At 39.3% G+C, this 12,750-nt stretch overlaps 1 protein-coding gene across 3 annotated transcripts in view; it reads right to left on the bottom strand.

Moving 5' to 3' along the window:
* Positions 1–12,750, bottom strand: part of FECH (ferrochelatase) — a 336,602-nt gene that overhangs the window by 220,460 nt on the left and 103,392 nt on the right. For all 3 annotated transcript variants that reach the window (XM_044074844.1, XM_044074827.1, XM_044074836.1), the window contains exon 5: positions 6,507–6,641. In XM_044074844.1, the coding sequence (XP_043930779.1) occupies positions 6,507–6,641 (135 nt within the window). The remainder of the gene's footprint in view (positions 1–6,506; positions 6,642–12,750) is intronic.

Raw genomic sequence — 12,750 nt, 5'->3', positions numbered from 1 at the left:
AAGGGACAGTTAAGTGAAAACCCTGCTCTGGTGGGGTGTTTCGTCAAATCTAGGACAGAAGCTGCTGTTAAAAATGGATAATCAGTAGGGCATATAAAATATTGTACTATTACTATAAGAATCAAATCAGATAAGATTAGAAAAATGGGAGACAGACACATGTACAGCTCCCATGTATGCAAAGTCCAGAAGGTTTAGGACCTTTGTTTGGAAGCACTTGCATAAGTATTTTTATAACCCAAGCAGACTTCAAAAGAATTTTTCCTCAGGTAGACAGCAAATGTTGGAGGTGTGATGTGGATGAAAAAGGTAAATGGGAACATGTGTTTGGAAGTATTAAAAATACTCTATGTCAGAAATGTTGGGAGAGCAAATGGCTGCAACCAAGGACATGATTATTTTGAGCTGGGACACAGGATCAACTGCCTAGACATAGTAAGGCCTTAAGTTTAATTCTGTTAGCTGCCAAAAAAAGCGGTTCTTAGAAAATGAAAATCAAATTGATTACTATAAAAGCAATACAAGAACTGAAAAGGAAAAGAGCAAATTGTATAGAAATAAATGGAAACTGTGGGAACAACACTTAGAATAACATTCATGAGGAGTGAGGTTAAAGGGAACACTTAGAATAACATTCATGAGGAGTGAGGTTTAACGGAAGGCATGAATTCAACAATTTATATAACATTTGGCTGATGACAAATATTTGCAATATATAATACATGTAAATGGGGAAAAATTAACATGTTTTGCTTTTCTTTGTTAATGTATGCTTGCCTATATCTTGCGTGATAATTTAATAAAGGTGTTTAAAATACTGCAAGGTCATACTAGTTTTAAGGAAGGCTGATAATTATGCCATGTTTGTTACTACAGTGAAAGGCTAGAGTCCCTTCCCAGCAGGTAGCTGTTAAAGAACTATTTTCAAAACCCTACAATTTAGTGCTTAAGACCTGTATGCTCAGACACACTGATGTGAAGAACACTTCTGATATACTGTTGAGAAGTAAATTCTTTACCTTAACTAAATTAACACGCATATATCTAGCTGTCTCTCTCTCTCGTGGCACTTGCCTACAGCTTCTTACATTTTATTAAGTTGTAACCAGTATGCATATAAAGTAAAAAATCTATCCCAGTTTTCATACCCGTTGCTACAATTAAAAAAAATATATAAAACAAGCACAAGTTCTTAAGAAAACTACTTGGGCTCAGATGTATTCTTAACTGCATGCTTTAAGACTGCAAATGCTTCAAAATTACAATGAACTTTAGTCAGAACTACTCTTTAATTGCCTCCCTCCTCCCATTCTGCTAATGTAAGCTAGAAGCCCAGCTACAAACTGCCGTGTATCTTCCAGTATTACTACTACTCAGCATATCATAACTGAGGATGGGTCATCTACTAACAGCCTACTAACTGTGACTTCACATCCTCCTAAATCTCTTTTTGAGTTCTTCTATTAATTTGTCCATCTTTAACTGAGTCAGATACTGTTTTGTTTCAGTAACTTGTCTGCATCCTCCCAGATGACCATCAGTTGGTTAGCCTCTGCTCATACAACACCTAACCCTCGCTACAGGTACTACCTGGCCCACTTTGTAGAGGAGAGGAGGGGGCAATGTCACAGCATCTCTGTGCCACTATAACCACTGGTGGAGTATGGCCTCTACAACTGGTTGTGGAGAGGAAGTGGAAGCTAGCAAAGCCAAGTATGCTGTCTGGCATGCCAGGTCTCTTCTTAATTCTTATCCTCCCTCCCTCCCAATTTGCTGACATTTCATCTGAAGGCTGGCAGGCAGGCAAGAAGGCATGGCCTCTAAGGCTGTCCCAGCTCTGCCCTTATGGTAACACCAAGCCAAGTTATCATTCCAAGCTCTGGTCTTCTCCAGTGTTCAAAGAATGGCTGCCTATGCATCAGAGATCCTCCCCCCAGGATAGGTATGCCCATCCTCCTTGCCAACTTCTTTAGATGCCAGGGGCCTTTATTACTCTCTACCTTCAGGCTGGCTTTAAGCATTGAGACAAGTTTGAGGATTACTGTATCTCTTTCACCACTGATATGTAGAGTTACAAAATATTTTGTATTTCCCCTTGGTTGCCTGAAAAACTCACCTACATCATCTTGAAGTTTGTGTACTGCCCTCTCTTCTCTTTACTGCTTTAATCTTTCTGCTAAAGACATAAATACATGCTTTTCAGTAACACTTTACTGCTGCTCCTTACAGGTATAAACGTTCACTTATACATCACTGAACTTCCATCTTAGCTAGGTTTAGTTGTACCTGGGCATCTGGAGTAACATTTGACATATACAACTACACAGCTGTAATCATTTTAACAGACCTATTATGCTTCTCTGAATCTTCTTTCTTTCCTTAATCCATTGCATAATGACATTTCAGCTATCTGACATTCTCTCCTTCACCGTTTGTTAGATTTCCGGTTAAACTGCTTTAAGTCAAACTCCAAACTACACATATACCAAGAGACAAGTCAGAAAACACCAATCTCATTACCTTTTATAGTACCTGGGGCCCGAACTACAAGCAGTACCAGGACATGGTCTGAGAAGACTACTGGCTCTACTATAAAGTCTTTAACTATGTATGTATGATGGTATAACTTTGATAATCACTCCCAGTTTTGGTACCCAAGGAAATAGTACATGAAACCCTCCCCTACATAGGTAGCACAAGAACTTGACTAAACCCAAATATCTGGCAAAATGACAAAAAAAGAATAATAAAATCTACCAGAGAAACTGCCCCAGGTTCTTTTCTTATATCCTGAAGCCTAGTAGCAAATTCCATTTACCTATTATTGATATTGTGGAGGTGATGTGTTATTTGATCTGATCTACACTCTGGGAAAGATGTACACCATGCCTACTGCTAAATGTACTCCACCACAATAACCCTTTATTGCTGCATAAAAATATTGAAAAGCAACAGGCTGATCTTCTGTCTTAAACTAGAGGCTGCTATTTATTAGGACCACTACTCCTAGTTTTCTACTATCATGATAGCTAGAACACAATTTCAAACCCCTTTTACCTTCTAAAGTGCATCTCCAGTAATGCTATTAACATGGGAAGCTACCTTACTACCATCAACATCCCAACTCTTTTGCAGGACTGGCGATTCTTTCAACGTTCCAACTCACCATGGAAATCACTGACCACTTTTCCAATTAACAGTTTAACTATACAGTAATGTGTCTGAGAGTTGTTCCTCCCCTCCCCAAAATAATATCCTCATTTGTACACAGTTCTCCAACATTATTACACCACATGGAATCGGCAGCATTTGACAAACTATGCAGAGCAGAAAAAAGAAAAGACAAAATACTTTTACCAACAATATCTATATTACTCTATCTAGAATTTCAACCTCCAAACAGGATAAAAAAATAAATGAATACTTGGCAATTAATACAGAGACAGATTTTGGAAAACACATGGCCACACATTTCTAATAGCTATAAATACAAAACGATACTCTTCCAAAATACCTAAATGATTACCCGGCCTACCGCTAACAATGAAAAGTGCAACTATTAAACATTAAAACAACAAAAGCACAATTTATACACACACAATCTCAACCAACTTCAAAGGAAGGACCCTTGCTCCTACTTCAATGCTCCTCTTTTCCTTCTGTACACCAAACACTTTGTACCTGCTATCAGTAATCACTTTAAAAGACAAAAGTCAAACTTCCCACCATGCAAGTGTCATCCTGCAATCATGCCCCCATCACGTTACACATACCTAGAAAAACAGAAAACAACATCTTATTTCCTGGATCAGCGTAATTCCAGTTACTTACCAAGTTCAAATAGTTTAAAAATGTCAGAATTTTAAAAATCATATAAATAGTCATGCTCCTCAAGGCAAGAGCAATCAAGCTCAGAGCGTGCAGATGCAACAGTAATATCACCATAGACCTAAATCACTGTAATATGCACAGCCAATGAGATCACTGTTATAAAACCAGTGCATACTGATAATGACCAACAAGAAAATCTACCCCAGTCTTCATACTAGCTATTAAAAAGTAAAACAGGCGGTCATCAGTTCTTTAAAGGGAAAAAAAAAGAAAGAACTTCTTAGATTCACTTCCATTCCCATCTCTCATCTTCTAGTCAATGACAACTTAAAGATCTTAAATAAGAATGGGACTCTCACTGTCTGCAGCCACAGTTAAGCAACCCGCAGGCCTCCAGCTCATTCACTTACACCACCCACTCACTGCTACAAACAGAAGGCTTACAATGTTACTGATTAATTCATTAGACCTGTCCTTGGAGGAAAGAAAAGTCACTGCATGTCAATCCTGAAAAGACCACCCTGTATGAAGAAATAACAGCTACCACTTTCCTACCAAAGGCATAGTTGCAACAAGATTGAGACAACATAGGCAGCTTTTGATAATTATTTCCTGTGGGCCTCACAGTTAGAGCTGACCTTTCCCCCAGCACCATCTGTAGCTTGACTTGCTAAAAGGTGTCTGCAGTCTACTGATCTCCTTTCACTCTAATGCTGGGGACTTGCTGCTCCAAGCTGGTGTCTCGCTATTTAGCTACTAACTACACCTCAGTTATGTAAACCTTAGGCTGATGAGCAGCTGCCTGAACAGCTTGTAATGCTTCCTCTGGGTCTCCAAATACCTTGATCAACCACAATGAAAATGGATGAGTTGAGGGGTACAGCAAGCTGAAACCCTTTGCCCTGCAGGCTCTAAGTGCCAGACAGCATTTGACTGTTGTGGAGCCGAACTGAAAAACCCTGCTCCACAAACTATCTTCTCTCTCCCCACACAAATTTTTTTTTTTCAGTTTCCACAGACCTGGAAGCACTTTCTTATGAACAGCATACGATTTAAAACAAAACATTAGGGGTCTCTTACGGAACAGACTCCCTGGTGGTCTTGCCATAGGGTAATGTAATGTAATATAACACAATGTCTCTCTAACTAGCTTTCCTCTTCTTGAAGTTCCATCCATTTTGCAAGAGTACTGTTAGCAAACTGCAAGCACTATCACCCTTTCAGCAATTCTGGAATGGAATTATTTCTTAAAGAGTTTACACTGGCCTCAGTTTTCACGATGTACTTACTACTACTGCTCATAACGTCTAACTTGCCTACAGATTACATAACTTTTGCTTTCTACTCAGTGTTTTCATCTAGAGTATATGCTTAGAATGCTATTGATTTCATGATGTCTGCTACTACAACTCTAATTTCACTTAAAATTGCTTGCAGCAATTCTTCAACACAGACAGAGGAATTTGCTGTCTCACAAGGCTGAGCAATTGTTCCCTTTTCTTCGTCTGCCTAGACCACCCATGCTGCCTAATACACAAAAACACAACCATGTTTTTTTAGTTTCTTTAGCATACAGCAAACAGTATCCTGAAACAGTCTAATGCCAAACTGCTAGTCTCTTGACTAACACAAATTATTTCGATGATTAATTTATCTTAGACTGAGGGAGAGGGTCTACATGCAACTTAGAGAAATGCTATACCAGCGTTTCTACTACTGGTACACTTTACCATGTGGGTACTGGATTACAAAGTTAAAATTTGAAAGCATGTACTGTAATTTTACTGAATTAATAGCTTAAAAAGCCAGTTTTAGAAAAGGCTGCCTCCTTCCCCAATGTTACCATGTTAAAGTAAGGGGGTGAAGAACCAAAAAGAAGATGCAGCCTCTCCTTTTTGGGGGGGGGGGGGGGACTCAAAGTATCTTTTATTAAAACTACTACCTAGCAATTTTTTAAATTTTCAGTTTGTAAATTTTTACATAATCATCTTTATTTGCCACGTATTTATCATTATTTACCTAGTTAACAGATAAATGTGCGGCCGTGGTGGTGCAGCGGTTAGCGTTGTCATGTCACAGCAAGAGGTTCTCCGATTCAATCCTCGGCTGGGGTGCCTTCTGTGCGGAGTCTGCATGTCCTCCCTGTGGTCGTGTGGGTTTCCACCGGGTGCTCCAGTTTCCTCCAACATCCCAAAGACATGCTGTATGTGGATTGGACACTCTAAATTGGCCCTAAGTGTGAGTGTGTGCATGTGTGTGCCTTCTGTGGAAGGTTGAGCGCCGGGCTGGCAACTCGACACTGTAAAAACTCCACTGCCAATCATGAGCGGATGGGTGATCCGCTGTGGCGACCCCTAACTGGGAAAAGCCAAAAGAAGAAGACCTAGTTAACAGATTAATGGGTATTGCAAAAAAACATTAATTTCTATGCACATTCTGCAAAAAAGTTAAATTCTGCTCAAGCAAAAGTATACTCATTTTGAGCAAGTTACTTACATCATACGCAGGCACACACATCAGTGACCAAGTCAGACATGAGAAGAGTGCTGTACTAGAACATAAAATATAAACAATAACGGAATGCAAAGAATTTAGAAGTGGTGCTCAACCTGCCTAAAATATTTGCAGGGGTTAGACTTGTACAACATCCTTGGTCAACAAACCAGGAAACGTACCTGTGGTAGAACAGCTATACTGGGGATACTGGGTGAAGGCAATGGCTCTCTCAATTCCATCTTCCTCCATTTCTGCAATTGCTTCTTCTGTTAATGGGCGTACATAACGAAAACCAATGTAAAACTTGTGTGGTGCTGTAAAAAAAAGTACTATGCTAATTAAAAAAAAATCTAAACCCAGTTATTAACAACACTGAAGCAGATGAGGTTTTAAATATAAAGTGCATTTTTTCCTTCTTATCGGTGCAGGTTCTGCCCAATTTACTAATGCAAGCATGAAATAAATTGAAATATGCTGTTAAAACAAAAAATGCCATGTTTTACCTTTTCATACTGCTAGTAAATTCTAAAAGACCTCAAATTAAAATAAAAAATGTGATTCACATTCTCTACTTGCAAAGTGTATTCAAAACAATTTGTCTTGCTTAAATACTACTACTCCTACATTCAAAACAGTCCTGTTACGAATTTATCTTGTGAACAAAATTAACAGACATCTTAAAATAATTTGAAGGACTCTGCCCAGCAAATACAAAATCACCTCTTAATTTGCAAAGCATCATTTTGACGCAGATATGAAAAGTAGTCATTGCGTTAACGTCGATGAAGCACTGAGAAATGTTTACTCTGCATCTTTTACTGTAAAATACTTGAAACGGCCAAAGTTGCAAGAAAGTCGCCACCAAACTAAATAGTGACACATACTTGTGACTGTTTCAGTGACTCTGCCCACTAGATCAATATGATTAGCCAGATCTTGCACCTCAAGATTATGACGAACACCAGCACTGCAGTTTAATACATAGGCCCCTAATCATATTAAAAATCTGAGAACAAAATATTAAAAAAAAAAAAACAAATAACTGCTTTGCTTTGAAAGAGGATCAGCCTGACCAACCCCTCAACCTGCTTATAAAATGCAAATTACATAATACCTGCTCCCAGATGCTGGCCTGGCTCAAAGAAGCAAAGATTTATCATCATCTATCCAAAGAAAGCACTAGCAAATTTTCAGTGTAAGGAAAGACATGTGGTGGTATTATCCACAATGGAAGGGTTAGAGGCAGAACTGTATAGTGAAACATTTCTATTTCTGTGCCAGAAGGACACAAAGGACAGTTTTCTTTATTTCTCATAAAAAAACAGTTAGAATGGACACCTGATACTGTTTTCAAGTCCATGAGAAGGAGTATCTTCATAGATATGCAGGTTTTAGTATACAGCTGTAGTAAAATAGATATGTAGGTTTTAATATACAGCTGTAGTACAGAAAAGCAGTGCAGTGGGTAACATCACAACACATCAAGAGGTTCTCCAGTTTGATTTTCAGTTGGGGTGCCGTCCATACAGAGTCTGCACATCCTTCCTGTATTCACAAGGCTTTTCTCTGGCTGCTCCAGTTCTCTCTCACATTCCAAACTCATGCATTAAATACTAGCAACACCTAAACTGTTCACACACACGTGTGATATGGAAGATTGTCAGTACATTACCAGGCCTTTCTCCTCCCCCACCCTTGCCTAAGTGACTCATAGGCTTGGATGTGGCAGAAAGGCATTTGGTAACAGGACTGATGCAAGAAAGGAAGGATAAACTACACCAGAAGAAATACAAGAAAACCATGGATCATGGAAAACTACTATTTCTGGCACAGGGAATGGCAAATAAATATCTGTCACTGTCCTAGAGATGGAGAGTTAGGTACCCTTGCTGTCAAAGAAAAGCAGATGCAGTGCGAAAAAAAAGAATGAATGGCAGGAAAGCATAAATGGTACAACAGAACAAGGGGAACATTATTTATGCTATTTCTAAATAGAAAAATGACTTTACATGCACTCCGTGAGACACCAAGTACAGACAGCTGATATCAAGAGACAATATGTGCTGCGCCCAGCAGCTGTGTCCTTTTCTACACCCTTCCAAGACATCCCATAAAGAGCATCACATTGGGAGAGGCTGTGTAAGACCATATTTCCAAAGTTCCTACCAGTGCAACAGAAATCAGGCCTGCTCCGTAAACATGCATCCTCATGCAACATTATCTAAAATCGGCCTGAAAGGCAAATGCACGTTTAACTATAGCCTCAGATTAATCAAGGTTTTCAACCCTGAACCCCATACAGGTAAAAAAAAGAATGCTTCTGACACTTAGTTCTGCTCTCAACCTACCTTTTAAGAAAAAGGCACAACATGGTTAAAGCACCAAATACCAAAACATTTTTTACCTCAACACTGGTTTGACTACAAGACAAAGTGACAACTCAAAAGCTATGACTCATTAAGGGAGGCTTATTATTATTCTTACTAACTTCACAAGAGCCATTAAAGAAATGGCACATACCTTAAGCAGAAATAGTCAACAAGCTTGGACCTAGACTTATTCAGTCTTAAGCCCAGGTCATAAAATAATACACTGCTGACCTGATATGAAAGGTAAATTAATTGAAATAAAAAGTTCTGATCCCATGTTAAAATGGCATATGACGCTAAACTCCTACAAAAAAAAAAAAAAATACATGTTTTTTTTTCCATGAAGAAACAGGAAATCTACCTTCTGTGACAACTGAGATTACTTAGAAAACAAGTCTGGAAGGCTAACAAGCATATACTCAGCTTTCCAAAGAAAACAAAGCCTAAACCTCCTCAGTAGTCTGAAATTTTTTACCTACAAATGTTTTAATGGGGGAACTCATCCTGCAGTAGGCTCACAACAGAAGTGCCCAATGCTTTTTATAAAAAAAAGGAAACAGAGGTGTGTGGATGGAAAAAATGTCAAAAAAGATACAATTGTGATTACTTAGCAAAATTTCTCACATTTATGGAGAACTTCACTATGAGTATTGAGTAGCTGTTTTCAGGACCCTTCAACAAACCTTGTGTCACTGTGCAGTTCTACCTGTAAATGTGGTTTCACATTTGTTTTGTGAAGCACATTCTGGATCAAAGCTTTACAAATTCAGTGTCAAATCTGAGGCAGTGGTAGTCCCCAGATGGCGTGTTAAAAATCTGTATTCAGAGTATTAAGGTTTGGCAGAGTTATGGCCATCTACCGAAAATTAAGTTAAAAGTACACTGGCCTTTTAAACCAACAGCTGTGCTGGGTTATAACTTTTTAACGGTGTGGAATTTTGGTAAGAAATTATCAAAGGTCATCATTTTAGGGACCTTTCCAGCAGCAGTGTACTACCGCATAATTCCATTTGTAAATATCATTTCAAAGTTGTTACCGTAACTCACATTTTGGATCAGATGATTTGTACAAAATCAGTGTCACAGTACAGGTATTGGTAGCCCATACATGATGCTCTGTAAATTTAAGCTCAGATTGTTACACGATCACTTATAGGCATTTTTATTTAACATTTTAACTGCTTCTATCTAGTGTGGGCTGGAGATGTTATGCTTATATTTTTCATGACAAATTTTATTTCTGGACATTTTTTTTCATTACTGAAGGCCATTTTTTGTTAAAAAAAAAAAAAAACATATGTGGAAGATGACTGCAGAATCCTTTAACTGCAGGTCAAATGTAGCTGTGAGACAAAATACCAGTCAGTGAAATTTTAAAAGTTGTTGCAGAATATCAGGTTTATGTGGTGTACACTCGTTTTCACCCATGCATGCAACATATTAGGCACATAATTAACTAGTAATCCGATTACTCTGTGATCCTTGCCCACTATGTAACTATACTGACATAATCTCTTATCTCTGGAGTGAATCCAAACAAAATCCAAGGCATCACTTGAAATCTACAGAAAAAATAATTATTTGATTCACTGTACTGCACTTTTAATTGCCACCTACTTTTACCTTTTTTAGCCATTTTAAATGTTTTGCTGTTTCACTGTTTTTCCTTTGTATTTTTTAGTACTTGTGTATTTACAGGCTAGATTCAGATTTGCTGAATCTAGACTGTTTGGCATTATCCAAGCTCTAAAACCAGTCATCTTACATTAAGAGGGCCCCCTGCACCCTTGTGGCAGAAGAGTGTAGCAAAGGACCCATCTGAGTTGGAGACTGTTAGAATAACGCTCAGTACTAAGCATTTCCACTGGCCACCTTGTTTGAAAAATTACTTAACTTGTTTTAAAAAAGGGTTTTCACAGTTGCTACATAAACCCCATGTCTGCAACTGTTTTAACACAACTCCACAGAGTTTGGTGAGCAGTCACGGCTCTATCTTCATCTGAGCAATCCAAGCCATCTGTTTGCAAGTAGTGTACCTTCGCGCAGCACCACACAGTTGAGGTAACCATCGCTGTTATAGATGCAAAAGCTAAAGTAGATTTATTTTCCCTTAGAAGCTGTCCATGCTCCAATTGAAGAGTCCTTTAAATTGCACTCAGTTGCCTGGAGAGCACCTCAGCTGGGCTTTCTACAGCGTGTGCCACTTTAATTGAAATCAAAGGTAAAAACACAAGCGTGGTTTCACTTTAATTGAAATCTCCTAATCCTAATAGTCTTGTACCCCTTGAGAGCCCCAATAGTAAAGACATCAGTATTAAGCCCCAATTAATCCACATCCTTCGTCATTAAAGTAAGCAAATTTACACCTAGTACTCACGGATGGTCAGTTCTGCTCCATTTCTCCTGCCAGCCTGACTGACTTGGGTATTCTGAGTGTAGCAACTGCCTCATGTACAGTGACGGCCCCCTACTCTTAAACCAGTCTAGCTCAATTTGTAAGAGATGCATATACACTAAGAATTTGGAATCCTTGCTCTCGTTCACAGAACAGTGACACTGAACAGACCATCAGCCCACATACTACATCGCCTGCACAAATCACAATCTCAACACATAAAACATCATACACCGAGGTTCTCACCAGAAGTTTACCCAAGCACCAGACACCTCCGAAACACAAACATGCTACACCTCATACAGTATCTACAGCACTTAACACACAAAACCACAAGCACAAGTGTCTCACCAAACAAGCCCCCAAGGCAAAGCACATTTAAACCAAATTTTTTGATCACAGGTGACTGCATTGAGACATACAGGTGTCCCACTCACCAGGCTGGACAAGGAGAAGGTTACGGTCAGCTGTCTTGTCAAGTGCTTGGATCCGCCAGATCACACATGCACTCAAGTCTCTCCACAGCAAGTACCATTATGACTCCATCATAATTTATGTTGGTGTAAATGACTTGAGACGTACATCACTGGACTATATGAAGAGAGACATGACTGAGCTGTTATATCCCTAGCCTTGAGCAGCATACTACCTTCACCCAAGAAGATACCACAACATAAACAAAAAAATGATAGACTTCAACAACTGGCTTAGTTTCTGATGTTATTCTAAGAGGATCCAGTACCTATCAGCCTAGGATGATGTGGTAAGATAGATGAAGACCATCTGTGACCAAGCAATGTGGCCCGTCACCTCTACGATTTTGGTTACTGGCCAAGGCTCTTGCCTTTCCCATATTGCCTTTTTAAGGCAATGTCATAACAACAAAATTCCCGGATATAAAAAATATTAAATACAAAAAGCAACCTCAAGGTTATGATGCTAAATGCTAGGAGTCTATACCTAAAACTGCACTCACTGGAAGCAGCCCTCACCGTGAAGATGAGCTCCCAAGCAATGTCCGAGGCATCTGTCGTTAAAATCTGACTCGCCTCTGGCCGGGTCACAGAGAGTCCCTTGTTTAGGTAACATTCCTGAGCCCACCACAAAAATTCTTTTTGAAGGCAAGGTATTATTTGAATGACAGTGTCCAAATCCTGGCAGTGCTGTGTCCATACATTTTTGAGATACCATTGCAGCTTCCTCATATGCAGTTTGGCATTGGGAAGCACCAGAATACAAGATGCCATGAACCCTAATGCTTGAAGGACTGTCCTTGCAGTCAGCACGGACTGATGAGATAGGTGATGGAAGTAAAGGGATAGACTCTTTTGTTTGTCCGGGGTTAAAAAGGCCATCTGGGCTGCTGTATTCAGTCTCACACCCAGAAAGCACATGTCTTGAGAGGGTACTAGACTGGACTTTATTTCGCTCACAGAATACCCTAGGCATCTTAGCACTGCTATAACATATTCCAGATGCTGTAGAAGGTCTTCCTTTTCTTGAGCCAGAATCAGGCAGTCGTCCAAGTAAGGATAGATTTGAATTCCTTTTAGCCTGAAGTAAGCTATCACTGGAGCCAGAACCTTTGTGAATACTCTGGGCGCAGTAGATAAGCCAAAGGGCAATGCAGAGAACTGATAATGAGAACTTCCAGCTCGA

The sequence above is a fragment of the Protopterus annectens genome, chromosome 1.part1 (genome assembly GCF_019279795.1).
Source record: "Protopterus annectens isolate FY-2018-M chromosome 1.part1, PAN1.0, whole genome shotgun sequence".
Lineage (NCBI taxonomy): Eukaryota > Metazoa > Chordata > Ceratodontiformes > Protopteridae > Protopterus > Protopterus annectens.
The sequence above is the reverse complement of the archived record's forward strand: the minus strand, read 5'-3'. Positions and strand labels throughout refer to the sequence as shown.